Consider the following 26944-nt stretch of genomic DNA (forward strand, 5'->3'; position numbering starts at 1 on the left):
CAAGAGAAGCAGGATACTTTACATAGTTTTTGTAACTTCCATTATAGCTAAATTTACCTAATACACTGATAACTGAGCGTATAAATCTGTATTTATTCACATGAGAATCGTTTTATTAATGGGTTCTGATTGTAGAGTTTTTGTTTCCTCATCACCTGGTGTTCTTTCTAAACTGACATTGTTCAACGTTTTATGTTGAAGGCAATTAGCCTTACTTCCGGTCATGTTTGAGTTAGCTCTGCATGCTTTGATGCAGCTGCCAGTCATATATAATATAATATATATACACACACACACACACTTCGAAATACTCTCTCTATATAAATACTTAGCTGGTACATTAATGTCGTCTAATTAATATTGTACAGTAAACCAAACATTAAATAATAAACACTTATTCCATCATACTGTGACCAATTATCTTTCAGCCAGTGTTTATTTCTTTCTGTTACGGAGACGAATGGCTCATTTATTTTCCTGAACCGTTGCATTATGATAGAAGTCAGTATGTCTTCACAAAGTCAACTTCTATCATCATCACCCACCTCACAGTTCCCATGTACAAAGATAACAACCACTTGAAAGCTGCCGGTCAGCTCTGAATCGTGTTTCCAGGAAAACGTGTTCACATCAACTGACTTTCCGCAGCAGTGAATGAAAGCAGCAGAACTGCACAGCTGAAGGCTTCTGTGTAGAGAGATTTCCTGGAAAACACACACAACCAATTGACCTCTGAGCCTTAATCCCTGCTGCTGGCCTGCGTGACTAAAGGGTATCACAAACATGCACACAGTCAGACAGAAATGAGGACATATACGCTACAAAATAAAGAAAATATTTTATTGTAGGACCATGTAAAACAGCCTTCAGTTGAGTGCAGTCAAACCTCGCCCAGGTGACTGAAGACGGTAAAGCATAGGCTGCCAACACCAAGGCAATATAAAAGATAATCCACCCGAAAACAGAAATTTCATAGCCATTTCCAGATGATTGCGAATACCTGAATCAATATTAGTGAAACCAGTGATATTAATAATTCTAGAGATGACGGGAATGTTGCCTTCATCTTGGACAGTAATGGACAAATGTTAATTACTCATGAAAACATTAGAACCATACAAAATATTGTAACCTTTTAACATCAAGTTTTTTTTAGAGGGCTCTACTTTGGTTTTTGTAAACAAACAAGATGTGGAAATGATAGAGTTTTAAAGATGCTGGTAGGCAAATTCAGTTATAATGCTAAGCTAAGCTAACTGGCTGCTGGCTGCATTTTCATATTTAACGTATAAACATGAGTTGTATTGATTTTCTCATCTAACTCTCAGCAAGACGGTAAATAATTGTATTTCCCAGTATCATACTGATCGTGTATCGGTTTGTTCAAAAGTAGTTATTTAAGCTATATTGATATTCACAGAGTGACATATTCAAACCTAAGACTCCATGTGGCTTTCAACATTACATGATATGGAAAAATTATAGATATCTTGTGCAACATTTTATACACATTTCTCCAAAAATTCAGCCTGACATATTTGGTATACGTTTTAAATCTCGGCTGCAAGTGAAAATAAAGTTCTGCGTGTGTGTTATGGCTACCCAATAGTTTGTAATGACTGACACACTGGAGGATAGGTGTCGGGTTTAAGAAGATAAGCAACATTGTAGATGACTTCAACATGTTTTCATAAACAATTCAGCTGAGTTTTAATCTTAATAAACCAAAAGATCAGCCATCCCCCTGGTTAGACTCTTAGCTATAACTTTCATAAATGTTTTCCCATTTCGAAGTTTTATTTCACCACAGGAAAATATAAATGAATTCTGCTTTATGGCGGATCTATTTATTCGTCTTCCTGTTTTCAGTGTGAAATGTGTGACCGCAGTAAAAAGAAGAAATGGCTAGAAGCTAAACAGTCAAATAACAAGTCAATTCATATAGTGTTGGTGTGCTTGTGTGTATCCTGTCTAACTTTCCTCCCCGTTCTCCCCTGCACCCTTGATGAGGCGTTTGTTGCCCCTCTTTCCTCCGGGTCCTCGGGGTTTGGCAAAGGCCTGCTTTAAGGTGTGCTCTATTGGGTGCACCTCCTCGTACAGTAAGTCTTCTGTCAGGCCGTCGCCATTGTCTATCTCCATCTACACACACACACACACACACACACACACACACACACACACACACACACACACACACACACACACACACACACACACACACACACACACACACACACACACACACACACACACACACACACACACATCAATGGCTACTCTTTTCAATAAGATGACCAGTGTATAGATACATTATGGTGACCTTGTTAACTGTTTATCTTTCGTGACATATTATTTGTTATTATCTAATTTGCGGGTGATTTGGGTGACCTGTACCTTCTTGGTGACCTCCAGCTGGTAGTCTCTCTCGACCTCGTCCAGTAGCCTGTTCTTACAGCTGGAGTATAGCATCCGTTCCTTGATGCTACAGGTGTACCCGGGCATTGAATATATGAACACTGGAAGAAACATAAAGTCGTACTCGTCATTTCTGCTGTTGAAGCTCTTTGGGCTATGAATCAAAAACCTGTATCAGATGCTGAAAAACACACTCACAATCGCTCACACCTCTACACACACTTCTGCGGGGGTGGACAGGGTCCTAGAACATCCCCTCATAATAACTCGGCCCTCAGGGAAAAGACTCAAAACTAACACATCCCGTTTCCTTCACAGTACTAACTGCAGAACCATCAAATTACTAAATTGCTCCCCAGTTCTGCACCAGCACTTTACGAAAGCAAAGCACTGGAACTGCATTTTAAAGCACTTTATTCTTATTTTGCACTAGATTTTACTCTTGGAGCAATATCTTTCATCCACTCATGTATATAGTGTGTTATGGGCAAGTGGTTATGAATTATCTTTTTTTTAAGTTTTTCTCATGCATGTGTCCTGACTGTTAAGTGACTTTGTTGTGAGCACACCGAGGCAACTTCCTAATAAATAAGGATGTGGAAGTGCTTGTGTTGAAAACTAGTCAGCAGCAGCTGCTGGAACCAGTCTTTGAGTAACATTTAGTCAACGACATGTGGCCTCTGTGAAAAGACCAATGAGTTGAGATTGTTTGAAAGCTACTTTTTTATATTCAATTGCCCTTGTCATAATTTTGCCCTTGTCATAATTCCTGTGTTCTTCACATGGAGCTCCCTTTTTTCGATTAAAAAAAAGATGATAGAACATGATATATATCTACATGATACCTGCCAAGCACATGATGTCACTTTGCCTCCCTGCATTAGCCAGTCACTCTGCTCACACCTGCGGTGAGACAGTACTGACCCAGTGCCTCCTGCCGCTGGCCCTGGTGGGAATGTTTGAAGATGAAGAAGTGGTATCTGGGTGAATCTGTGGGAATCCTGTAGGGAAGCTCATGGGTCTCTGTCGGTTTGGTGTGAACCAGCTCAACGGTCTCTTTCTCTACATCCAACCTCTGCAACGCAACGTACACATACAGACTTTGTTCAGGGGTCAAGTCACGCACAGCCAATTTCACCTCATTTTACTGACACACGCAGATACACTGTTTGTTTTTAAAAAGACGTAATGACAATTGTTTTCTGTTCTGGGGGAATTTGTTGTCATGTTGCACGCCATGTAATCAGTAAAAAGGTTTCATATCTGGGCTCACCAGCTGTATGTAGTTGATGCGTCTCTGCTTGAGTTGCTGCAGAGCTCGTTTGGCCTCTTCTTGTAACGGGAATGCAAGACCTTGAAGAGTCTGTGCCCTTTTGTCTAAGCCAAACTCCATTGTAACCTGTGGGATCAAAAACAAAAAACAAAACAGAAGACCATGTTGATATGCCCCAACACATGACAGAAAATGAAATGCCAGTGAGTTAAAACGATTGTAACAAACCCTCGCACGAGCTGTTGGAGTCCCAATTCGTCTACGTTCATCCTGTGGATATAAAATAATTGAAATCTCTTCTTCAGGCACACTCAGTTCAATTTGCATTAGAAAGAAAATGTACATACCCACATAACTTTATCCTGCAGGAAGACAGTAGAAGTATACAGAATGAGTACACTACACATAATGTACGTGTATGCTTCATATCATATTCAGACAGTTTGTATTGCTCAGTTGGTCATTTAAGGCATAAAGGTGACTGTGCTTTTTTCTGTGGCTCAAGTTGTGGAACTGCCTCCCTCTACATGTTCGATCAGCTCCCACCATCGAATGTTTCCAATCTAGGCTAAAAATATTTCTACGTGCTTTAGGTATATGAACATGTGTTTTTGTCATCGTGTCATTTTCCTTTATATTGTGTAAAGCAGTGTTGTAGTCAAGACCATCTAAACCGAGACCAAGTCATGACCAAGACCAGAGTTCATCAAGACCGAGACAAGACCAAGACTTTGAGGGGTTCAGAGACCAAGTCAAGGCCAAGGCCAGACCCGTGTGATAAAATGACATGCAAACCTCCTCAAATTAATTTGAAAGATCTACATTCCCATTAAAACACTCACAGAAAACAAATGAAGATTCCTCTCCATTCACCTATTTTACTGACTTATATACAGTATATGTGTCATAAAAAAAAGTCTTGATAAAATAATCAAAAGACATAGAGGTGATTTTTATGTGTGGAAATTGTGCTTTGATTTCTTCGAACAATCACGGTAACAATAACGACGTTTCAAACAGTTTAGTGATATCCCTGCAGTTGTGCTCTTGAAATAAAAGCCTGACTCTGTCTGAGACTGAGACAAGAAGACAGAGTAAAAACGAGGTTGATGATGAGTTGTTTGAAACTGAGCTGGATTGTACCTCTGTGAATTTGATTCGTTGTAATTCCTGCTCGGCTGCTGTGAGCGGAGCCGGGGAGCAGCAAGAGGACATGTGTCGCAAGTATCCCTGGAAGCAAAGGTCATCCTGCAAACAGCAACACAAACAGGATGGTACTCAGTCACCAGCGGTTGAAGAGTCAGAATCAGTCGCCATGCTGGAGGGGTTTCACTCACCTCGACCGTGCCAAACATTTCATCTTTAATGTGACCTCCTCCAAACTCTTTCTTGAGAGTGGCTCGGGTCGCTGCATACACCATCTTCTGCCTCACCTGACGCGTGCCAGGACAGACAGGAGGAGATAGTGACACAATAACATCAGGTTTACACCTGGATTCCGATAGTCATTTTGTGTGTTGTTAAGTGAGGGTTTGGTAGTCTTTTTATAGCACCCTGAACACAAAAATGCGTTTTGCTTGTTGTTGCTTCACTTGGATGTTTGAACTTCACTGTGCACAATGATGTGAGTGCAGAGTTTGACACAATACGTTGTTTTTTTACAACAATCGACTGAAGGGGGCGAGTTTCTCTGCACAAATCTGTGTCCCACGCAGTTAAACTTTTGAATGGAACAATTTCTAAGTTTTTCAGTAAGGGAGATATAGATATCATTTTAAGAATTTTTAGCTGTTTATTTGAAAATGATATCATACACATTATGATTGAAAGCAGAGTGTTTTGTGTGTCTTAAAACATGAGTGTATTATCTTAGACACAATGGGGTTTCTCTTGTACATGCTTCACTTTTATTTAGTTTCTGATCTGTTTTAGTCACTTTTGGTAGGAATTGTGATACAAAGGAGGGATTATGTCTCTTCAGAACAATGAATATGTGGAATTTGTTAAACGCAGGTGTTGTGTAATACCACATATACAATGAACCGCAAATCTTTTTTTTTTTTTATTTAAATATTTTTCAATTGTGATAATTGTTACGATCTAAGCCTGAATTCATGTTGAAAATTGTATTTTGCCTGCACTTGAAAATAACTTTTAAATCTTACCCAAATTAAAGTTTAATTTATGCAAGTTTGATTTTTGTCTCAGGGTTAGGGTCATTTTTTATCATAAAAGTTTGGCAGCAGACTTTGAAAGACTAAATTCGATCAGTGATCATTGACATGTCAATTAGACGCTCCAGACATACTGGTGATTGGTCAGGAGACCAGGCGATGAAGATCCACTCGTATCCCTGTGCATTCTGGGAGTCCAGACGGTAGAGGATGTAGCAGGGTTCTTGAGGCGTGAGCAGAGGAAGCAGGAAATGATCGTAATCCTTGTCCCAGCTGTGTGCTGGCTCTCTGTATGAATCTAACACCAACTCCTCTGCAGACAAAAAAAACGCGTATCAGCATTTCAGGATTTAGATAAATCACCTGAAAGCTTACTTGTGTCAAATCTCTCTGATTAGAAGCATCTCATGTTTACCATTTCTGATGACAATCTTCATTATTCTGATGGCACCTCCCCTTGCTCGGGCCAGAAACTCTTTCAGCTCCGATGTTGCTAAAGTAATATAAGGCGGACAAGTCAAAACTGAGGATGGGGGGGTTGAAAGCAGGTGAGACAGTTGGGTAAGTAAGAACCTGAGCCTCCACTTCAGGGAGAAAATTTGATCCACTGCCAGAGAGTCACGCCATCACAGTGACTCAGACAGGAGACGTTTGTACCAAAGAACAACTGAGAAATTTCAGTCAGAGCGTTAAAACCGCCACATTTGCCACTCATTTTCAAACCCACGAATGGACGTTTGGCACTGAAAACCAGAGTTATCTATGTATCGCACGTCCTGCTTCTATCTCACCATGGTTACCAAACACAGCGGTCTCATAAATGATGTAAGATCAGGTGAGAAAGGTGAGAGAGGTATGCCAACCCGTCCCCCAACACTCCAATTACAAAATGCCATAACACACACACACACGCACATATATATATATATATATATATATATATATATATATATATATATATATATATATATATATATATATATATATATATACGTAGCTCTTAAAACTATCCACAAATGCCGGTAGGTGCTAAATATCATGATTACTGGTATCACAACGTAGAAGATGCACATTTTAACTGTGACTCAGTTGTACACTGTACAGGCTTACACTTTTGTAGATGTGCAGCCTTTACAGTCCACAATATATTAGGATCCACAGGTTTATCAATTTAAGGGACCACTTAAAGATGATCTCAAAAGAGGATATCAGAGAACATTACCAGTGGGATTGGGATGTATTGCATGCTATGGCACAGCTTTAAAGCTAAAAGGACAATTTAAAAAACACTGAATTTGAACGAACTATTACACACAAAAAACCCTCTGCTCTATGAAAACGTATGTTATGTTAAGAGTTATCCTTTAAAAAAAACGAATTTACCGTCAATTCCAGTTTGGTGTGACATCTTTTTGCCGTCAGCTTCACACTCGTCTCATGCAAGAAGGACCAGGTCCAGGTCTCTGTGTCCTCGCTCGTCTTGCTCAACAGGTAGGCTGCCTCTCCACTGTTGGCAGACAGATGGACCCATGCGCATCAGTGACACAAACGCCTCGAGGGTGACTTGGGAGATTCCGAACACTTGAAACACAATCTGCGGAACTGTGGCTGATGAGTAATAACGTGCCTGTCAGTGGATATGTCACCCTAACCACTGATCTGAAACTCTTTGAGTATCGATGACCACAACTTTAAAAAGTCTCGGTGGGGGAGCGTGTCCCAAGTCACACACTGTCCTGTGTGTGAGGCCACGAAGAAATCCACTACTTATAGCATCAGTGGTCAGTACAGTGTTTTTAGATGCTGTCAGTGCGCCACATGTAACAACATTTTAACACTCATTCACATGGCGGCTGATCAGCTCAGCAGACGGCATGATCTCAAATTCCAGTCATAGAAATGTGACACCGTGCAACAATCTGACCGCTACAATTCAACACTGATCAATGGAGTAAGAATGGGGGTCTTTTGCTAATGTGTTCGGGGTCAGTGCATTTTGACTCGCACGCAATTAAAATATTAGCGTGAGGCTTCTCACGGCGAGATATAAACACCTAGTATCCCAAAGTTTGAGGTAAAGAGCTCCAGATGACTTGTGAGAACACTAGAAGAGTTGGCTCCTGAACAGTCAGTACTAATGGATCCATTACTGGCAACCGACAAAAACACAAACAAACTCATCAAGGTCACACACACTCCCAGGTTAGTGCAGGATGTGTGATAGGGAGAAGTGAAAGAGGGGGGAAAAGTGGTAAGAATGGTAAGAAGGGGAATGACAAATGCTCAAACCATCACATCTTATTCCTCTCCTTTCACACATCTTTTGTGCACACACGCACATGATGGAGGGAGGTGAGAGAAAGATAAGTGTGTACCTGTGAGGTTACCTGTGATGGGATCATCTATTATTCACTCAGCGGTGAGGGCACAACCCAAGCATCTATACATTATTCAACAGAACCCCTACCCCTCTCCTCTACTTCAGGAAGACACACTTTATGTGCACTAAAAGACAAACACCCATTCATTAAACTGATTAAAACTGCTAGAAGTTTCTCTCACGCTTGCATGTGTGTTCACAGATTGGTTTAATGACTGTGGGACAATTGTTTGCATCTGTTAAGTGAGCTCATGTCAGTGACATCGTTTTGACAAGCACCAATATCCTAATCCTTTAAATAGCTAAGAAGGTCACATTTATAAAGACTCTGCTTTTAAGGTTGTGATGAGAAACTTGTAGAATCTTAATAATATTAGACTTTTTTATTGGAGAAATTAGAAAAAAAAAATCTAAATTTCCTTCGTAAATGTGCCCCATTTATTGGTACGGTATAAAGTTGAAACAATTAACCAATCAGTCAATCAAGGGAACATTTAACAGCAAGTATTTCGACAATAAATGAAAAGTTAGTTTTTTAAGCAAAGAATTTTGGTTCCGGCTTCTTAATTGAGGATTTGCTGCTTTTCTTTGTGTTATGTGATAGTAAACTATCAAATGACAAAACAAGCGATGGGAAGAAGTGATTTTAGCTTTAGGAAATTGTGATTCCCAATTCTCCCCATTCTCTGACATTTGATACTTTTTTCAAAAAAACAAACACCTGAAACTGTCAGATTAATCGAGAATGAAAATAATCTTTAGTTCGAGCCCTCGTACTGTACAAGACTTATCTAAAGTATAATAAAACGAAGGATGTCAAAAGAAGAAAAAACTGTTTCATCTAAAACACTTTATTACAAATATTCAAACAGTAAAACACTGATTATTATGTAGTTAAATTTCACATGAAATATCAAGAGACACGGTTAAAATGTTTAAAAATATGAAATGTGCTGAATTCCATTAAAAAATACTGAGGTATGTGGGATTTTGCGGCATCAACACTTTTCAAATAAAAAAAATACAGCAGGTAAAAATTATTACAGTAAAAGTGAAATATTTTTCTCTGATAAACTATCAGGCCTCGTGGTTGTTATCGAGCCAAGGACGGCCGGTTCAATACACAATGCTACATCACTGCGACATGTTTAACGACGAAGACTCTTTTTGGAAACGTCCCTCTACGTCTCGTCAATACACGGGAGCCAAAATGTCTGTTAAAAGAACAGAAGAAGAAAATGCGAATGAGCACTCTGTTCATAGCAGAGTGTCTAACAGCAGCTGCTGTACATGAGAGACTGACGCGATATGTTTGATCTCACCATGTTGGTGCAGGCGCTGGCGAACGTCATGTATCTGGGGTTGAACTGCAGAGTGTTGATGGGTCCTGGATGCTTCCCATCCAGCACAGCGACCTTCATCCCGCTCTCAGTGCTCCAAACATGGACTCTCCCGTCCTCTGAGCCTGCACAGCAAGACACATTTTAACACTGTCGCACCAGAGATCTTACAGGAAGAGACCAAATATTAACATGAATGATTTAGGTTTACCAATCATGACAAATTGAGAGTCTGGAGTGAAGCAGGCTTCCAGGGAGATGCCTTTACTGTTGTTGTAGCCCTTAACATAAGCAAAGAAAGACACCTTTAAGTAGTCATAGTAGGCTCATATACTGACAGGTGTGATTCGGTAGGTTCGTGGTAATGTAATTAAACCACTTCACGTGTCTTACAGAAAAGGTGTGCAGCACAGATCCATTGAAAGCATTCAGGACACGAATCACCCCTCCGTTGGTGGAGATGAGAATCTGTTTCCCATCATTACTGAATTTGAGTCCAGTCCAGTCACAGACGCGATTAAACCTCATATCAAAGGAGGCAAAGGGACCCTTTTCACAGAGAGATCACATGTATTAATAATACAGTATAACAGAAAAAAAACAATAAAGCACAGTACATATAGTCATTTGCATTTTACCTTGTCAAAAGCACGGAGGTCGTAGAGTTTAATGGACTGTGATTCCACCCCTGCAGCAAATATCAGCCCATCAGGGTCAAAGGAACATACAGGTTTCCCCAGTGGATTAGTCAGACCCTGAAACACAAACACATACAAATAAAAAGATAAAAAACAGAGCAAGAAGACGCAACAGGAAGTCTGGATTTTTATTTCCACCACATTTCATCCTTCCCAATTAATGACTGAAATTTCTGTCATACATTGTGCTGTCTTTGTTTACGGTTTAACGTCTTAAAGCATCGTGTTTAGTTGAGAGGGTGGATTTAAGTGCAGCAGTCAGGTCAGGGGACACCCAGTGGTGACAGGACAAATGCTAATTAAAAAGGTGGTTTGAAACTCAATAATGTGCAATAATTGAATGTGTAGTAATCTGGGAAGTCCTGCAGTAACAGCTCTAGCAGTAGCTGTAATCATACACTTGGGTATCTGTCCACAGAGAGCAGAGGAAGTGTTCGGCGCCAGCCCGACTACTCACTTGACAGTTTGGAGCACGCAGATCCCAGATCCGGATTGTTTCGTCCAACGAGCCCGAGATAAACGTATCATCTACTGGTGACATCGAGAGAGCAATAACTCTAAACTCACAAAAGAAACAAACTTTAACCATGAAATAACAAACCTTCATTCTAGAGAAGCTAAACAAAGACCAGATAAGACAAGTGAAACACAATGACCACTGTGGGGAACTGAGTAACTGGTTGCTGTGGAGAAGATAAATAAATGCTAATATTCTGTGGTTATGCTGTTCAGAAATGTGTTTTAAGAAAACATCTTTCTTTGTGTATTTGTAAAACTTTGATTCAACATATTTTTTTCCATATTTGTTATGAGCCTATTAAAATAACAACAGATGTAGGGAGTATAAAATGTACGTCTTGAGATCATGTGTAAATGCACATTATAGCTTCTTGGTTGGCACTAGAGCTGCAACAATTGTACAAATTATCGATTGACAGAAAATGAACCGAGGCTTCTCAAATGTCATGATCTGCTGTTTTTCTTTGTAAAGTCAACTAAATATCTCAAGCTTTAGACTGTTGATTAAACATAACAAGGCATTTTAGCTGTATTCTGATGTTTTATAGACCAAATTATTTTTTGAGTACTCGATAAAATAATCTGCAGATTTGTTGATTGTGGAAATAGTTGTGGTTGCAGCCCTAATGTTCATATACGTCGATGGTACTTTTCCGCCGAGTGTGCATACTTTGTATTCATAATTGCTTTGTGAGTGGACACTACATTACTACTTTGTTCACATTCATATACAGAATGCCACATTTCTTTCCTTCCTTTTCTCCTCACCTTGCAGTGTGACCTGGGAAATATCTGATGAACTTGTTGTCAGTGAGTGACATATATCGGATGGTATCTACAAGACACAAAATTCATATTTTGTTTTCCAAAACATATCAGAGGACAAATATTTGTATTATATTTCAGTTTATATTGTTTGTGCCAACAGCCGACAGTCATCAGTACTGAGTTATTACCATCTAGTTTGTTGGAGCTGTAGACTACAGTCTGTGCATCTCCGTGTGTGTAGTGTATGAGGTCTACTCCATACTTCTTGCTGAACATGGTCCTTTCAGGTCTGAGAAAAGAGAGAATGTTTAAACATGTTAATCATTTGATCACCTGATGAACCGCAGTGAACATGCTGCACTGCCATGGTCCAGACACATCCATGTGGACCAACTCATCTTAAATATATGTACAATGTATGGGAATGTATCATTATTTTCATGTATTTGGCGCGTAAATGCACGAGACAGTTGCTGTTTTTAATGTAATGATAATATTGGCCACTTACTTTCCTTCTCGGATGTCATATAACACAATGCAGTCGTCGTCGCTACTTGATATTGCATTTTCACCATTTGGGCTGAAGTCCACACAGTTGATTTTCTGTGCATTTTCTCGATATGTTCGAGCAACCCTGAAACTTCGTAACACGCTGTCTGTGATCTTCATGTCTGCAGCTTTTTTATACAAACAAAGGGACCTCTCCCTCAGCTCCCTCTGATTTAATGAAGCCCGCGAGTCGTTTCTCGCGAGCAATCCACAAGCAATATCATTGAAGAGCCTTGACGCAAAATGCAATCTTACATTTTCAGAACACAACAATGAAACCGAACGTTACAACCAGTTTGCAACGTGCAGCCACAGAGCGTATCGGCGTGACGACAGGACGCTCGGTTTGTATGTCATTGTGTGCCAGGGGGTCGGAGTCTTCAATCATCGTTACATTCAGTGGCCTCAACGAATCGGCTCGTGGCGGGGATGGAAACAAGCACACCTGTTCTAGGAAAAAGGAAATACGACACACCGCTACAGGAAACGTTTGTTGCATGTATAGTTACAATGTAAAACCCCATGTTTACCTCTGGTTTTGAAGGTCAGACATATGTTTCCACCAGCACTTGGACTTTATTTTTGTAGAGTACATTTTGTTTGAAGCAGTTTGACTAAATTGTGAGAGAAAATTGCAACTAGTTTTTGTGATGTTTAATCCGATGTAAGTTAGTCTATATTATAACAACCAAAGTCCAAAAGTGCACTTATTTACCTGAGCTCAAATAAACTCAAACTCACTTTACAACTATTAAAATATTGGATTCATGTATTTTCTTGCTTTTCTTCTTTTTTTTTTAGATGTGCGGAAAACAGTTTTTGCGCCTTTATTGCCTTTATTCTGAAAGGTGCCGCCCGGAAGTCGGAAGCAGGAAACGGAAAGCATGTGTCCTCTGGAGTTTGTTTGTATCTCCAATCTTATGTGAACCGTCTTAACTCTGCTCCACAATGAACCGCTGTAGAGGAATAGCTTGTAGTGACATTAAATCCGGTCTGACCATCGCCTTCTCTCGGATCAAACCGCCGACAAACTGCCGCAGGTGTCCGGAGGCAGCACGGTTCCGCAGCCGGAGCCATGCCACTGCTGCTAAACCGGCTACAGGCTCCGACACGGGGGAGAAACCCCGGCTGAGGGCCATCGACCTGGCGCAGAAGGTCCAGCAGGAGAAGTCGAAGCCGCCGCGGGCGGCAGAAGAGCCTCTGCTGTCGGGCCAGCAGAAGAGGGTGATGGAGCTGAAACGGTTCAGTCTGCAGCTACAAAATGTTCATCCTAACGTGTTGGCCAAGCACCTCCACAAAAGCGTGCTGTACCAGGACAAAGATGTAGTTGTCATCAACAAACCTTATGGCGTTCCTGTCAGAGGTACATATTATTGTTTTACACTGATGTGCACTGAGTATGTAACGTTACAGTAAAAGCATGTGTTGCATATCTTAAAGGCCGTGTGGGATTTGGTTTAAAATTGTTTATGGTGATTTGAAACAATTAGTTGATAAATCAATTGACCGAATGATTGTCAATTATTCGTTTGTCATTATTCATGCAAATTATCTGTCTGTTTTGTGTTAACTTGAATGTGTGTTTTGAACTCCTGGTTGAAAACCCCCCAGCAATGTTAAGTAGTCACCGTTGGTTCTGGGGAATTCTGATATAGACCAAAAGATTATTCTGCAGATGAATGGATAATGCAAGCAATTGCATTACTTTGCACATCTGCCAACATGCAATGCTGTTGTGCCCATACTGATGAGAATAATGAAGTATTTGCAAATACTATTGCTCTGCTGATATATTGACATGGCTCTACACCAATGAGAGTGTACAGTCTAGTGTTACACTATCAGATTTGGAATAGGTTTTCTGTACAGGATATTGGTAGAAATGTCAAATCATGCTGAAGTTGGAGGATCTGGACCTGAATACATGTACATTTGTGGTTGTTGCTCTCAGATGACAGTGGGGCCACGTCCATCTCCTCTGTGCTTCCTGTTCTCTCCAAAATGATGGAAGGGATGAAGGTCAAGTATGAGTCTCAGCTGCTCCCTTGTCTGAGGCTGGAGAAGGAGACAACGGGAGCTTTCCTGCTGGCCAGGAGTGAAAAAGTAGTGGAGCACATACTCGACCTTCACAGAAATAACCAAGTGCAGAGAAAGTACTGGTGAGATACAGTTGTAATGTGCGGATGGAAGAAAAGAGGTTACATTCTTAACATGTTTGTTTGTCTCAATGTATTCACTGTTCCCGCTCAGGGTCATCACAGTCGGTGTACCCGTTCCATCAGAAGGAGTGATCGACATCCCCATCATAGAGAGAGAGGTCACGGGCCCCCGGCCACACTACAAGGTGTCTCTTCTTCTGTGGTTAAAAAAAAAATAATAATTACCCGTTTTAGCTCCAGAAATGCAAAGAGCTGCTTTCTTTTCTGTTTCATGTTAAACAGTAAATTGAACACTTTGTTTTTTTTCTGTCAAGATTTAACTTTCTGTATATATTGGCTATTTACCGTTCTTGCAAGTAAATTATCAGTTTATCATTTAATAATTATTAAAGTTATTATATAACTATTCATTTGAACTGCTATTTTCTTCCAGATGGCTCTCAGTCCTCTTTTCAGAATGAATGATGCTGGCGACGGTGTGACCAAAGTCCGTGCCCATCGGCAGGCACATGCTGCAGTGACCAAGTACAGTGTGTTGGACAGCAGCAGTGGTTGCAGCCTCGTGGAGCTCCAGGCTTTTACTGGTAAGACTGGTGTGTTTTTGGTCACGGGAATTAAATGGCAATCCATTTTGGTAAATTTCTTTATTTTCTTCTCTCTACATGTCTGCTTTCTTATGTCCACAGTTGGGAAGCACCAGATGAGGGTTCACATGGCACTTGCTCTGACGTGCCCCATTCTTGGTGACCACAAATATTCCCACTCAAGCAAACTGGCACCCCAGGTAAAATGTCTTTGCAATGTGCCACATAGAACAGGTTTACATGTAACGAATGCCAGTAGAACGTTAGCGGCATTCTGCGAACAATCAGCAAATGCCCCTTAAACAAGAGCGGTGTATCATCAGCTGCTCTTTGATCTCAGCGTTGATGAAAGGAGAGCAAACTGAGGGATATCCTTTCAAAGTCACACTGTGGGTTGGGGATGAGCCAACCGGCGTCCTGTATTTTCATCTCTCTTCCACACAGCAAACATTCTGATTAGGTGTCTCATTGTACTACTTTAAGGTTGTGGCCTTTGGAAAACCAGCAACTCTTGTGGTCTTACTGATTCTCAAACCTGCCCTGTTGGCATCCAAAACGGTGCCTTTTTACATCTGCTGGGTCATTTAATTCACCAGCATGTCAAGTGTGGAAAATAAGTTTTCATTGCTTGCACTGGGGTATATTATTAAATATACACAAATAGGATTGAAGGACCTATATTTCTGCAAGAGCTCACTTTCTGTCACTAAGTATCAGTGTCTCACATAATAAATCACTAATCTGTTAATCTGGGTGCACAGAGATTACCAGAACGTGTGCTGGGAAAGCTTGGACTGGAACAGAGCAAGATCCGGTACCTTCCTCTTCATGTGCATGCTCGACAGCTGACGCTGCCAGGAACCAATGGAGCCGAGATAAGCGTGTCCTGTCCCCTCCCAAAGTACTTCACACAAACATTGAATCGACTGCATTTAAGTCTTCCTGATGAAAAGGACTATTAATAACCACTTCAGCAATCCATGTGATGTCTAAATGTATTGGACATCAGCTGTGAAGGATGTCAGACTGCAACGTGTATCATGTGTGCCATTTTGAGTTAAATGGGAAATAAAATGATATCAAGTGCTGCAGTCCATTTTTAGTTCTTCACATAAAAAATATATATAAATGTTCTGTATGTGTGTTTTAAATAATGAATACAATTGACTTCTATAGATTCTAGTCACATTGTGCCGTTGTCAATCAAATTAAAAGTAAATATATATAAAATGGGAAATCAACCTTTACAGCCTAGTTGTTTTTATAGAGTGCTGCAGGGATGACCTATTTTTGTAAGTTAGCATCGCACTGGTTCCCTCAACTAGAAGCCAATGGGATTTCCCATTCGTTTTCAGATTATTGCAGAGAATGAGCTCTTTAGCAAACAAATTTACAACTTTTATTCAGTCCGATAATCTTCACAAATGAACACCACTTTTAGGATTTTTTTTAAACTGTAAATGAAATCTGCAGAAGTATAAAGCTAATGTTGGTCCATAAACAAACTACACCACAGTCGCATGTCCTCGGCGTCACCACCACGAAGCTAAAGGAGGAGCAGTGTTTGGCGTGATGACGTTTAGTAGTCTCATTTAGTTACTTGTTAGCAACCGCCTGTTTTAAGACTCGCAAAAGCTTAAAAATGCAAGAGTGGAATATTTACTGACATACTTTAAATCTTTCCACAGGAGCTGCTCTTTGTATCAAATGGACATTTTGTTATTTTCCCCTATTAGTGCCTTTGCATAATTTCCAAAAAGCACAGGTGTGTTGCCTCCCTCTCTTGAACAAATGTTTGGGTTGGTGCGAGAGCCACTTTTTGCCACTTGAATGACCCTCTGTGGCCATGCTGGCCAGGATAACTTCAGGCCCCTGATGCTTCACAGACTCCACAATTGTTGGAACAGAACGCTTTGCCAAGACGTATGTTCCTCTTCTGGCTCAGATGAGCGAAGCCAAGACAGTCCTGAGAACCTCCAGTCTGTCCCTCAGCCAGCCGTGATGGTTAGCAGCTGACTTTCTAAAATCTGAGAACAAGGAATTCTGCATTTGTTTTGTTCTGCTCATCAACATACCTGTTGGAGACTGACACATTGAAATATTTCACAAACAAATTGTGAATCACTGAAAACTTCATGCTCCGCGTATTACTCCCTCAGGACCGTTCTTTCTGATTCCATCTCGTGTCCAGGTGTGCCGAGGGAGCCTGGCCACGAAATTACCAAAGGTACGTTTGACACGCTCCCGCTGGGTTTCGTTGGTCGATATCTCAGGAACGCCTTGAGCAAATTTCTCAGAAATATGGCACAAATGTCCACTTGCACGCAAGGATGAACTTAAGAATTCATAGGTTATTAATGACAGTTTCACAGAACTGTCTCGTTGGATAAAATGATGATGTTTTGGACAGACTGGTTGTAGGAGGCATACAACCCCAATGTGGTAATTCTAGTCTTTTTAAGTTTTTAGCAACAGCTGAGCTTATTACAGCTTCAAATATCCTCGATCATATTGTTTATCCTGCCGTCATATTATTTCCACAAAAGTTTCAGATGTGCTAAATAAAATGGGCGTGCATATCAATTTATACCCGATAGATATCGGGTATAAATAAGCCTTTCGTCTTTCTCTGCGTTAGAGAATGTTTGGTGTGATACACGTTAACTTCGGGATTGCATTTCTCTGGTTTTACCTTGTTGTACCTTAATGTTACAACACTGACACTGATTGAATTGTGTGACTCACACGGTCAACGTGTTTGAGTTGACAGCCCTGTCACTAAGATGAATTATACTGAAGTTGTGTTCATTTCTGAAGATTAGTTTAAGAAACATAACATAATGTGATTAGTACCGTAAACCTGTGTTTGCCACAGATATTTTCTGCAATAATCCAAAAGCCAATGGAAAAATCCCATTGGCTTTTTAGTGCGATACTAACTTCCGGGTTGACCCACAAAAATGCATCATCACTGCACCACTCGGTAGTGAAGTTACATTACATCATCAGATGGAAAAGTGGCATACAACTCATTTTTAGTAACAAAAAAAGGGAAGCAGAACTGTATCTAGTTATTATGTTTGTAAATGTAGTAATCCAAATTCAAATGTAGTCATCTCATGGGAGGCACCAAGAGGGTTTGGATAATGTTGGTGTGACAAGTCATTCCTGAAAAGGCTCCAAACTAATCCTTATTTCAAAGTTCAGAGTTGCATTTCCAAAAAACTATAAAATTTTGAATTGTCATGACTTTTGATACAAGGATTAACACTGTGTTAGCTAAACAAAGGCGTTTCCATCTGTATGTCCTGTTTAATAACCGTCTATACATACATACAGGAATAGGTTGGCAAAAATGCTTGAAGGGTGTTCAAATCACTAGCTTTGACCTGAGAAAAATATGTTTCCAATATCCTGAATGACTACAATATAGCACTTTGACCGCATGAATATCTGAGGATCAACTCACTCAATGATCCACAAGCGTAAATTATGACGTAATTTTTTTAAACAGGCACAAGTTCTTCAGCTTTGAACGTATCAATACATGATCCAAAATGCAGTCAGTATACAAAAAATAAAAGTTGTGAGAAGTGGTCCCTGTAAATGTCCATTAAAATGTCGTGTAGTTGGACTTTGAAGAGACTATTTGGTAAATGGTCTGTGAGGTTAAGTAGAGAAAGGTTAAATATCCTCATATTGTTTTGATACTTTTACAGAAAAAAAAATGTACCATCTCTGCAGAGCTCAGAGGACAGGAGGGCAATCATAGTCCAGCAGGCGTGAGACGAACGTCTCCCTTACTTGCCAGTTTAAAGGTTACAGAGGCAATGGCTTACAAAGGTAGTCAAGAGACAGAACGGTCCAACCAATCAGCGGAAAGCAGAAAAAGAAATATCTTTGCCGTTGTGACGCAGTCCTCAGAGAGAAATAATGATTGATCCCTTTGATTTGAGATGATGGTCATTGGGGTTTATAGAATCAGGATTTATACTGCATAGTCAACAATCAGTGACAGGAGACCAAGTTCCCACGAGTCCAGTCAGTCTTCTCAAATTTAGCTCATGATGTCCGGACCGATGCCGATGATCTCCTGGATCTCTCGGACCACGATGATGCGGGCCAGCACGTGCTCCACTTGCTGAGTCGTGAGGGGCTGGGATGAGTACCACATCGGGCTGTTCGGTGCGACGACGGGCTCTGGAGTCATGTAGTATGCGTCATTACGTCCCTTAACGCTTTGAGGACTGGAAAAGAGCGGTTCAATAAAGAAAAGGGAGTTCAGTTGTTTCCAATATATTTACACTTAAGAATGATCCGGTAACACAGGATTTATGGGATCGAGTCGCTCACCATTTGAAGAGATAAAAGTCATAGAGTTTAATGGGGCAGCGAAGGGGATTCTCAGGATCCTCGATCTGCTCTTCATACATGTCATCGGTTCCTGAACAGACAACAACAACAACAGGTCAGCAACAGCAACTCCTGTTGTCAAAAGGTTGTGGCGAGATGTACACGAGTGGCTTACTGTTTTGAGCACCTTTCTGTCCGGCGCTGTTTGGACCTTGTCCTTTGAGAAGGCGGATGCTGGTTGCTTTGTCCTTGGCGTTAGCGGGGTTCTTCTTCGTGTGTCTTAGGACCTTGGAGAAAGCTACTTTCATGTGCTGTTCAGGTGTTGTGAGGTGGAAATGCCTGTGACAAACCACACACAGCAATTACATCTCAAATACACGTCTGTGTCATTGAAGGGAGCAGATTCGGGCCATTCGGTGCCGACACGAGGTTACTCACTTAGTGTTGAAATACATTAGAGTTGTGAGCAATGTGGCTGGTGAATGTGCACCAAGCTGTTTGCACTCCCACAGCATCTCCTCTGTCACGTGACTTGGGATGACATAACCTGAGAGGAGAACACACAATGAGCAATTCTTTCTATAAAACAAATTAAAGAAACTATAAATGTTGAGTCTCTCCCACCTAAAGGATGGACACTGGGTTTCCAACCATCCAGGATTTTGTGTAAGCACCCACAAAAGCGTGTGTAATACGGATCAGAGAAAATATCATCCACGCGTCCATTTTCAAAGAGATACTGGGAAAAAAATTAATAAATTGGCGTTAAATCTCAAATGAGACAGCCTTTTGGCATCATACATCGTTGAGCATTGGGATACTGACCTTTTGTATACACAAAAACACATAATATAGAACATCGGATGTGAATTGCTCTTCGTCTGATCCTCGTGCCTCCTGCGTCATCAGAGAGAGACCCAGGTTGAGCTCAGCTACTGCGCTGGACACCAAGTCTTCTTGATAACGCAGCGGCTGACGACCTACCACAGAGAGAGGAGCGGAGGCAACGTTTGTGTTAGTGCCATTCATGGAAACATGCTCAGGTTTAAGGCGAAGAAAAGAGATTAACAACAATATTAACAGTGAATACATTGGGAATCAAAACATACTGAAAGTTTAAGTCATCGGTGTCGTTTGAAAAATGTCAAATAAGGATGTGTGTTCAAATAACTGGTAGTTGACTTACGTCCTATGGGCGCCAGCTTGGTCTTTTCCTGCTTGTTTAGCTCCGTGTTTTTTCGCTTCACCCAAAGACGCCAGACCTCCAGGCCTTCCTCCGGCTTCAGGCAGATGGGAACCATAATCTCTGTCGGCGGTTCAGCCTGACCCTCTGTCAGCTCTGTCTCCATGTGGCCCTGCAGGACACCAAAGTAAGTGGGGGGGGGGAGGAAAGGGCAGCAAGGAGGAAATGCACCTTTGTAATCACATGATGATAATTGAGCTGGATAATTGTATGATGAAGTCAAATTATTTACAGGTGATTTTTCAAGTCCGGTGTAAAAATCACATGCGAGTCAAACAGACACCAGGGCTATTTCAAGGTATTGAAGTATTTCCTGACTTTAACGATACATGTCTACTGTGTTTGTCATCCCAGCATAATAAACATTATCAGATTGCTTATTTACAGCATCGGACATATCAGTTAATGAAAAGGTCAATTCAAACCTGCAGATGGAGCTGCTGCTCTTGTCCCTCTTCTACTTGGCTCTGCTGTTGATTTGGGTCCCATATGTGCACCGACTGTGTGGTGTTGTAAGTCCCGCCCACAGTCTGCACTGCCACAGGGATGTGAATGTTCCCGTTCATGAACTGAGCTGGGAACAGGGTCTGTACGATTTCTTCCTGTGTCCCACTGGAGGCCGACTGCACATCTGTGGACCTTGATGAGGAATTGGGGGACATTTTGTCCTTCCCATTGGTAGTGGTGACTTGCATTGTGTTGTATGTGTCCTGTGGGATGGCAATGTGAGTTATCCCCTGCTGCGGAGTAGAGTACACAGGGATGGTCCAGGTCTCACCTGTAGGACCTGTGATTGTTCCTGTTGTGCTGTACAGTTGTGCGCTGTCAACAGTGAGCAAATCTGGTCGTAGGGACACGTAGCTTTGCTGCTGCCCTTGAGGGATGGCTAGAACTGTGGCCACCTGTTGGCCCTGGTACGATACAGCCAGAGGGACATCCACCTTACGCTTCTTGGCAGGTTGGAGGACAGTTGAGACCGTGCCGGACCTCCTCTCTGCCTCCCTGGGAGAGTCCTGTTGCTGCGAATGAGACATGGCCTCTATGGTCTGAATCTGGATCTGTTGGCCATCTTGGAGTTGAATGTGTTGGCCACCTGGAAGCTGAATTTGCTGGCCACTCTGTAGCTGAATGTGTTGGCCACCTGGAAGCTGAATTTGCTGGCCACCCTGGAGCTGAATGTGTTGGCCACCAGGAAGCTGAATCTGCTGGCCACCCTGGAGCTGAATCTGTTGGCCACCAGGAAGCTGAATTTGCTGGCCACCCTGGAGCTGAATCTGTTGGCCACCTTGTAGCTGAATCTGTTGGCCACCCTGTAGCTGAATCTGTTGGCCACCAGGTAGCTGAATCTGTTGGCTACCCTGTAGCTGAATTTGCTGGCCACCCTGGAGCTGAATCTGCTGGCCACCCTGGAGCTGAATATGTTGGCCACCAGGAAGCTGTATTTGCTGGCCACCCTGGAGCTGAATCTGTTGGCCCCCCTGGAGCTGAATTTGCTGGCCATCATGTAGTTGAATCTGTTGGCCTCCCTGTAGTTGAATATGTTGGCCCGCCTCAAGTTGAATTTGCTGGCCGCCTGGCAGCTGAATATGCTGCGTTCCTTGTAACTGGATTTGTTGTCCTCCAGCTACAGCTGCAACCAGCTGCGCCTGAATCTGTGGCATACGGATGACGTAGTCAACAAGCCGGCATCACATGGATGCACTTGATATGGGTGACTGCTTGATTAAATCCTGTACCTGCTGCTGCTGCTCCTCTGTGAGCTCTCCCTGCTGGACAAAGTGGGCTGTTGAGATTCCCTGCAGGTCCTGCTGAGAGGGGGAGGCCACCTGAAGAACATGGCCAACTGTTTGGCCTTGTTGTTCCTGAATCTGAACCTGGCACAGAGGGAGAGTTGGAAAAATAAAACAGGCCAGTCAGCAGTCAGAGTAAATGGCTAATGGCTTAATACACTGGGAAGTTCTCTTTTCTAATGGTAAAGTGAGTATCTTCAAATTAATGACATTTCTGATGGGAATGTTGATGCTACTCTACTACAAAAGCTGTCAATAATTAGCAGGTGAAACAGTCACAGTTTTATTGAATTTAACCAAAGAAACGGTTTGTTCTCCACAGAAAGTTACACAGCTGTATGTTTTTGTTGTAGTGAAATTCCAAAATAGAGTAATTGTCAATTGTCCATGACTGGCTTAAGTTATACATAAAAAAAAAAAAATTTAAAAAATGAAGGACAGAGTGACAGTCACAAGTGCAGCAGTAGAGAGAAGGCGAATGATTGATCCCACTTTAATGTGTAGCCACATGCCTCCTAACAACCAGTAGGAAGCATGGAGGCTAATAACCAGAACTAAATGATGAAGGAATAAAGTAAATGTTTGACTCAATGGATTAACGAGGCACCTTACATAAAAAGGTGACAGTATCAGAGCTGAGAGACCAAAGTTACTTCACCAACTTAACTTTAACTTAAAGAATCAAAACACCACACTGCCTTCTTATTTGTTTTCCTCTTGGCAGTGAGTCGTGACAGTGTTTCTGGGCCCTGCAGGAACCCATTTGTCTTGTGCCATTAAAACACAGTATGACATAATATAAGAAGTGACATTAGCAAATAAACTAACCTGCACCTGAAGCTGCTGTTCAGACTCTTGATGCACAGACAGATGAGGTGAAATCTCTGCAGAGGTCACCTGTACCGGTCATAAAGCATGCACATATATGAAGTGCAGCAGATTGCACCACAGGGAAGAAAATCAGTAACATAAAAAAGGGGACCAGGTCTTACCGGACCAGCCAGCTCTAAGAGAGAGCCAGCCACTTCCGTGCTGTCCGTGTACACACAGCTGGTATCCTGCTGCTGGTACACCATGGCCGTGGTGGTGTCGGCCCCTCCCTGCTGACTGAACTCCTGCAGCACCTCTGGGCCCTTGGCGAGAGACTCCAGAAACTCCTTCATCCTGTGCTGAGGGACTGTGCGGGCTTTCTGCCGTACATACTCATCAAAGGAAACCACCCCACTGTCCTGCTCATTCATCCTCAATTGACCTAGAAAGATGCATTTTACAACATTTGAGAATGTAATTAAACTGCTTACATTTACAATGCATTGAAAACACAAATGTACAGTGAAGAATATGCAGAGGGAGACTCGAAATATATATATAGGCATTACATAATTGGCTGATTGTATTTAAATATCTGCTGTTTAAATAGGTGGACGTTAGTCTATCATAGTGCACGGGACAAAGTGCATGTTGGCTTGTAATACAATAACTGAGCTACGCTTCAACTTTTTCTAGTTAGGCATTACAGACACGGATTTAGTTAAATTATAAATTGTTATAATATGATCGACGACTCTGGTTAAATATTTATAGGGCACGAACAAAATAGTTGCCCGACTTTGTGTCCTGACTGTATAATAATGGTGTCAACGTTACAGCTAGTGGTTAGCACGTTAGCTTCACGATGTTAGCAAGGCACTGTTTGGACACAGCCCATATGGATAGTTTGCTTGCTAGCAACTGTTAACTGTATTTAACACCACCGAAAGCCATTGTGATATCTAATTACTGTAAATTATGCAATCAACATTTGCTGGTAGCACATTTAAACACGTTAAAGCAGCAGTCCATTCATTGCACGTAAAATAAAGCTAGCTAATCGTCGTGCTAACGTTAGCTAGCTAGCTCGATGGCTCTGGATCCTGTCATGCTACCTTAAATAAAACGAAATCCTCTCCTTTCCGCCAAGGCACGGTGTTTAAAACTAAAATCCCGATAAACGTCTAACGGCTACCGTCACCACACCGTTCACTTGTTACATAGCGCGTGTAGCGGCGGTATAATCCCGCAAACAATGCGGTGATTAGATTGCGATAAAAAAAATGTAACAGCAGCAGCGAGCGGGCGAGGTCTGACGTCTGCTTGTTTCAGGATGAGATCCACGTACGCAACGGTGGAAAAACAAGTTTCACAGCTCCAGCAAAGCACATATTTACGAATCCATTTGAACTCCGAGTGGTATTACTCCAACCTACACGTTCACAGCGACACATGCGAAAACCTCCACTGTGTTTATCCCGGGAGATATAAAATAACGGAAGTTAGGCCCCAAAAATAACGCGACTCCTCTCTAGACTGCTCAGCCAGTGACGGCCTGCCGCTGTGTCCTGTTAACTAGAGTTCCCATTCTGAGAGGCGGCATCATGCCATTTAGACGAGCCATGCTGCCACAGGTTTACAGGCAAGCTGTAGGCTTGGATAACGATGCTTCATCATATTTCCTGATTTGTTTGTTAAATTAAAAATCCCCAATACAATTATTGGGTGATTTAGAGCCATAGAATATTACCTGACCATTCACTATTATATATGTTACCTTTATTGTATGGCATGTAAAACCAGAGTGGGGGAATAATAGAAGAGGACATATAGAAAGCCAGATAGATTGCTTGACAGATATCGTTGGATATTAAATCTGAATGAAATCATTTATTGAGTGATTTTTCTCTAAAATGAAAACCAAATTGACACAGAGTTCTGTTGTGCATTGGCCTCACGACATCTCTATATGCCCCAATGCCTGTGAAATGACTTTGAAAGCTCAGAAAGATGCAACTAAATGGATCTTATTTTGTCAAACTGTCTCCCTTATCACTATATTTGTTGACTCCATACAACAAGACTCTGAAAACCAAGTTCCAGGTTGAGTCATTTAGAACTGACACATGCAAATATCCATACTGCAGCAGTGTTAAAATGCTTTCAAGGGTTGTTCTGTTGATGGTAAACATTAGAATGCATGTACCTTTAATAAAATCTAACTTCCCCAGTCTGCCTTAAAGAGCCAGGCATGTGCTGCTGAGGGCCTCCCACAGTTCTCCCCACAACAAACTGCCTCTTGCCCGTCTTAAGGTGGACCAACACAGATGTACTGTGTGCATAGGCTATGCCCTCTACACACTGGATAGCAAAGAGTTAATTCCCACACTCACTGCAGACTGCAGGGGCTCTCTGGTGGAAGCGGTGAAGGGACTAATACACATATATCCTTAATATTTTTCTCAAAAACAATTGCTTACAATACTAGTGAAAACACATGAACATTGATCTAAGTGGCGACTGTGACTTGGAGTTATTTTGCATGCTATTTTAACGTACAGCATGCATCACATCTGGCCTACTCTCCATATGTCACGAGTTTGTCCCTCGCATGTTCCAAGTTATTAAGCCAAAGAGTTGACATGAAACAATGCTGGAGTGCGCGTGTCTAGTTGGCTTCACATTATCACTTCATGTGACTTTGTGCTACTTCATGTAATCCTTTACAAAAGGGATTTATCTTAACACAGCTGTGCAACGGTAGGTAAGGTTTGTGGGCCTTTTATTAATAGTCAATCATTTACACAAAATGTTTCTTTTTTAAATCTACATATGTGAAAACAATAACCCCTCAGAATATCCCCAGGTGACATCAGGATGGGAGATTGCCAAGTAACCAGCCGGTGCAGTAATAAAATAAGACGTCAGCTTGATGACTGTGAGCACGATTGTGGGTTCAATCCTCACTGAGATGCTCATCAGAAATCAGACTCCACTGCATCTAGAGGTGGAGTGCTACCCATGGCGCACTAAAAGGAAGAAGAGCAAAAGGAATCACAGGTACACCTGACTCATCTGGTTTTATTGAGCATTTAAAAAAAATCTTTAGTTTAGTTTAAAAGACAGATTATTTCGGCAATGGGCTATTGTGTTTTGGTAATGTTGAGTAGTCGGACAATCGTCCGCTTGTGTTAGAGGCTACCTTGCGTGTAAAGCTTTTTTTAATGCTTTTGTATTTGTGCACTTTTGTAACTAGTACACTTTCTCAACAGTAAGTCAGGACACAAGGCATTTCTTAAACTTGTTGTTCAACAGAAATAACGTTCACCTGAGGTTGTATTTGGGAAATCTTGTCACTTGTCAGAAATGTTTATGTCATGCTGCGTATAATCATATGATGCAATATCATGCATCATTTCAGTCATGTATGATTTTTCTTTCATGTCATGTGGGATGTGCATATCATTGAAGGGGCAACTTGACATGTGTGACCAAAAGCTCAAAGACTGATCAGACTGGTTCATGCTGTGAAGTTCCATATTTTTGCCACGCTGGGTTGTATTTTTGCTGAGACAAACCATCCATGGATGTTGTGGAGTATGCAAACCCACTGGATTACACAGGAGAACGATGCTCTTTATAGGATTGAAACGCAAGATTAATTATCTGGGAATTTGTGACTCTTCACCTCTTTAAAGTCTTTCTATCAACTAATTTGCATATAAACTAGTGTACTGTAAAAATACTACATCCCATTGATATATAAGAAGGGTCTATTTTGAAGTGCAATAGTTACATTAATGTATAATGTCAGTCTGATGTGCCTGACTGTTCATTTCTGTCTTCTTTGTTGTTCTACAGATTTGGACTAAATGTGAAAAATGGGGCG

At 41.5% G+C, this 26944-nt stretch overlaps 4 protein-coding genes across 8 annotated transcripts; 1 reads left to right on the forward strand and 3 right to left on the reverse strand.

Annotated features, from left to right (window-relative positions):
* Positions 1 to 1971: 1971 nt before the first annotated feature.
* LOC306775706 (twinfilin-2-like) lies at positions 1972 to 7270 on the reverse strand (the record flags this gene model as incomplete). The annotated part of the gene is made up of 9 exons (XM_079266189.1): positions 1972 to 2139; positions 2395 to 2516; positions 3340 to 3490; positions 3689 to 3814; positions 4832 to 4936; positions 5026 to 5121; positions 5997 to 6175; positions 6278 to 6355; positions 7246 to 7270. The coding sequence occupies 9 exons, from the start codon at positions 7268 to 7270 to the stop codon at positions 1972 to 1974; spliced, it is 1050 nt and encodes a 349-aa protein (XP_079122315.1).
* Positions 7271 to 9176: 1906 nt separating this feature from the next.
* Positions 9177 to 12410, reverse strand: LOC306775928 (WD repeat-containing protein 82-like). The gene is made up of 9 exons (XM_079266498.1): positions 12076 to 12410; positions 11756 to 11856; positions 11568 to 11634; positions 10738 to 10837; positions 10221 to 10337; positions 9976 to 10131; positions 9794 to 9863; positions 9565 to 9707; positions 9177 to 9456 (listed from the first exon to the last, which is right to left on the reverse strand). The coding sequence occupies exons 1-9, from the start codon at positions 12234 to 12236 to the stop codon at positions 9424 to 9426; spliced, it is 948 nt and encodes a 315-aa protein (XP_079122624.1). The 5' UTR covers positions 12237 to 12410; the 3' UTR covers positions 9177 to 9423.
* A 587-nt stretch (positions 12411 to 12997) lies between these two features.
* rpusd4 (RNA pseudouridine synthase D4) lies at positions 12998 to 15902 on the forward strand. Its single transcript, XM_079265228.1, has 6 exons — positions 12998 to 13479; positions 14068 to 14275; positions 14367 to 14460; positions 14709 to 14859; positions 14962 to 15059; positions 15621 to 15902. The coding sequence occupies exons 1-6, from the start codon at positions 13065 to 13067 to the stop codon at positions 15819 to 15821; spliced, it is 1167 nt and encodes a 388-aa protein (XP_079121354.1). The 5' UTR covers positions 12998 to 13064; the 3' UTR covers positions 15822 to 15902.
* A 1988-nt stretch (positions 15903 to 17890) lies between these two features.
* Positions 17891 to 24576, reverse strand: LOC306775352 (transcriptional regulator QRICH1-like). Of its 5 annotated transcripts, none has more exons than XM_079265708.1 (12): positions 24492 to 24576; positions 23238 to 23497; positions 23074 to 23142; positions 22192 to 22329; positions 20881 to 22107; positions 20399 to 20567; positions 20038 to 20192; positions 19837 to 19951; positions 19651 to 19759; positions 19388 to 19551; positions 19213 to 19303; positions 17891 to 19106 (listed from the first exon to the last, which is right to left on the reverse strand). In XM_079265708.1, exons 2-12 carry the CDS (start codon positions 23484 to 23486, stop codon positions 18917 to 18919), a joined length of 2676 nt encoding a protein of 891 aa, XP_079121834.1. In that variant the 5' UTR covers positions 23487 to 23497; positions 24492 to 24576; the 3' UTR covers positions 17891 to 18916. The 5 variants fall into 5 exon arrangements, with proteins under 5 accessions (XP_079121834.1, XP_079121835.1, XP_079121833.1 ...); XM_079265709.1 differs by having other exon boundaries at positions 19400 to 19551; positions 24171 to 24574; XM_079265707.1 differs by having other exon boundaries at positions 24171 to 24574.
* Between the last annotated feature and the right edge of the window lie 2368 nt (positions 24577 to 26944).

This window comes from Melanostigma gelatinosum (genome assembly GCF_949748355.1).
Source record: "Melanostigma gelatinosum genome assembly, chromosome: 3".
Taxonomy (NCBI): Eukaryota; Metazoa; Chordata; class Actinopteri; order Perciformes; family Zoarcidae; genus Melanostigma; species Melanostigma gelatinosum.

What these genes read in the sequence shown, in the direction of transcription:
- rpusd4 (XM_079265228.1), top strand. Translation starts at nt 13,065, where the DNA reads ATGAACCGCTGTAGAGGAATAGCTTGTAGTGACATTAAATCCGGTCTG. An exon ending in GCCCCCGGCCACACTACAAG is followed by an intron (nt 14,461 to 14,708) that starts GTGTCTCTTCTT and finishes ATTTTCTTCCAG; the next exon opens with ATGGCTCTCAGTCCTCTTTT. An exon ending in CAAGCAAACTGGCACCCCAG is followed by an intron (nt 15,060 to 15,620) that starts GTAAAATGTCTT and finishes CTGGGTGCACAG; the next exon opens with AGATTACCAGAACGTGTGCT.
- LOC306775928 (XM_079266498.1), bottom strand. Translation starts at nt 12,236, where the DNA reads ATGAAGATCACAGACAGCGTGTTACGAAGTTTCAGGGTTGCTCGAACA. An exon ending in CAGCTCCAACAAACTAGATG is followed by an intron (nt 11,635 to 11,755) that starts GTAATAACTCAG and finishes TGTGTCTTGTAG; the next exon opens with ATACCATCCGATATATGTCA. An exon ending in CCAGCGCCTGCACCAACATG is followed by an intron (nt 9,457 to 9,564) that starts GTGAGATCAAAC and finishes TTCTTTTAACAG; the next exon opens with ACATTTTGGCTCCCGTGTAT.
- LOC306775352 (XM_079265708.1), bottom strand. Translation starts at nt 23,486, where the DNA reads ATGAATGAGCAGGACAGTGGGGTGGTTTCCTTTGATGAGTATGTACGG. An exon ending in AGCAGCAGCTCCATCTGCAG is followed by an intron (nt 20,568 to 20,880) that starts GTTTGAATTGAC and finishes GGTGTCCTGCAG; the next exon opens with GGCCACATGGAGACAGAGCT. An exon ending in GACTTTTATCTCTTCAAATG is followed by an intron (nt 19,107 to 19,212) that starts GTGAGCGACTCG and finishes GCTCTTTTCCAG; the next exon opens with TCCTCAAAGCGTTAAGGGAC.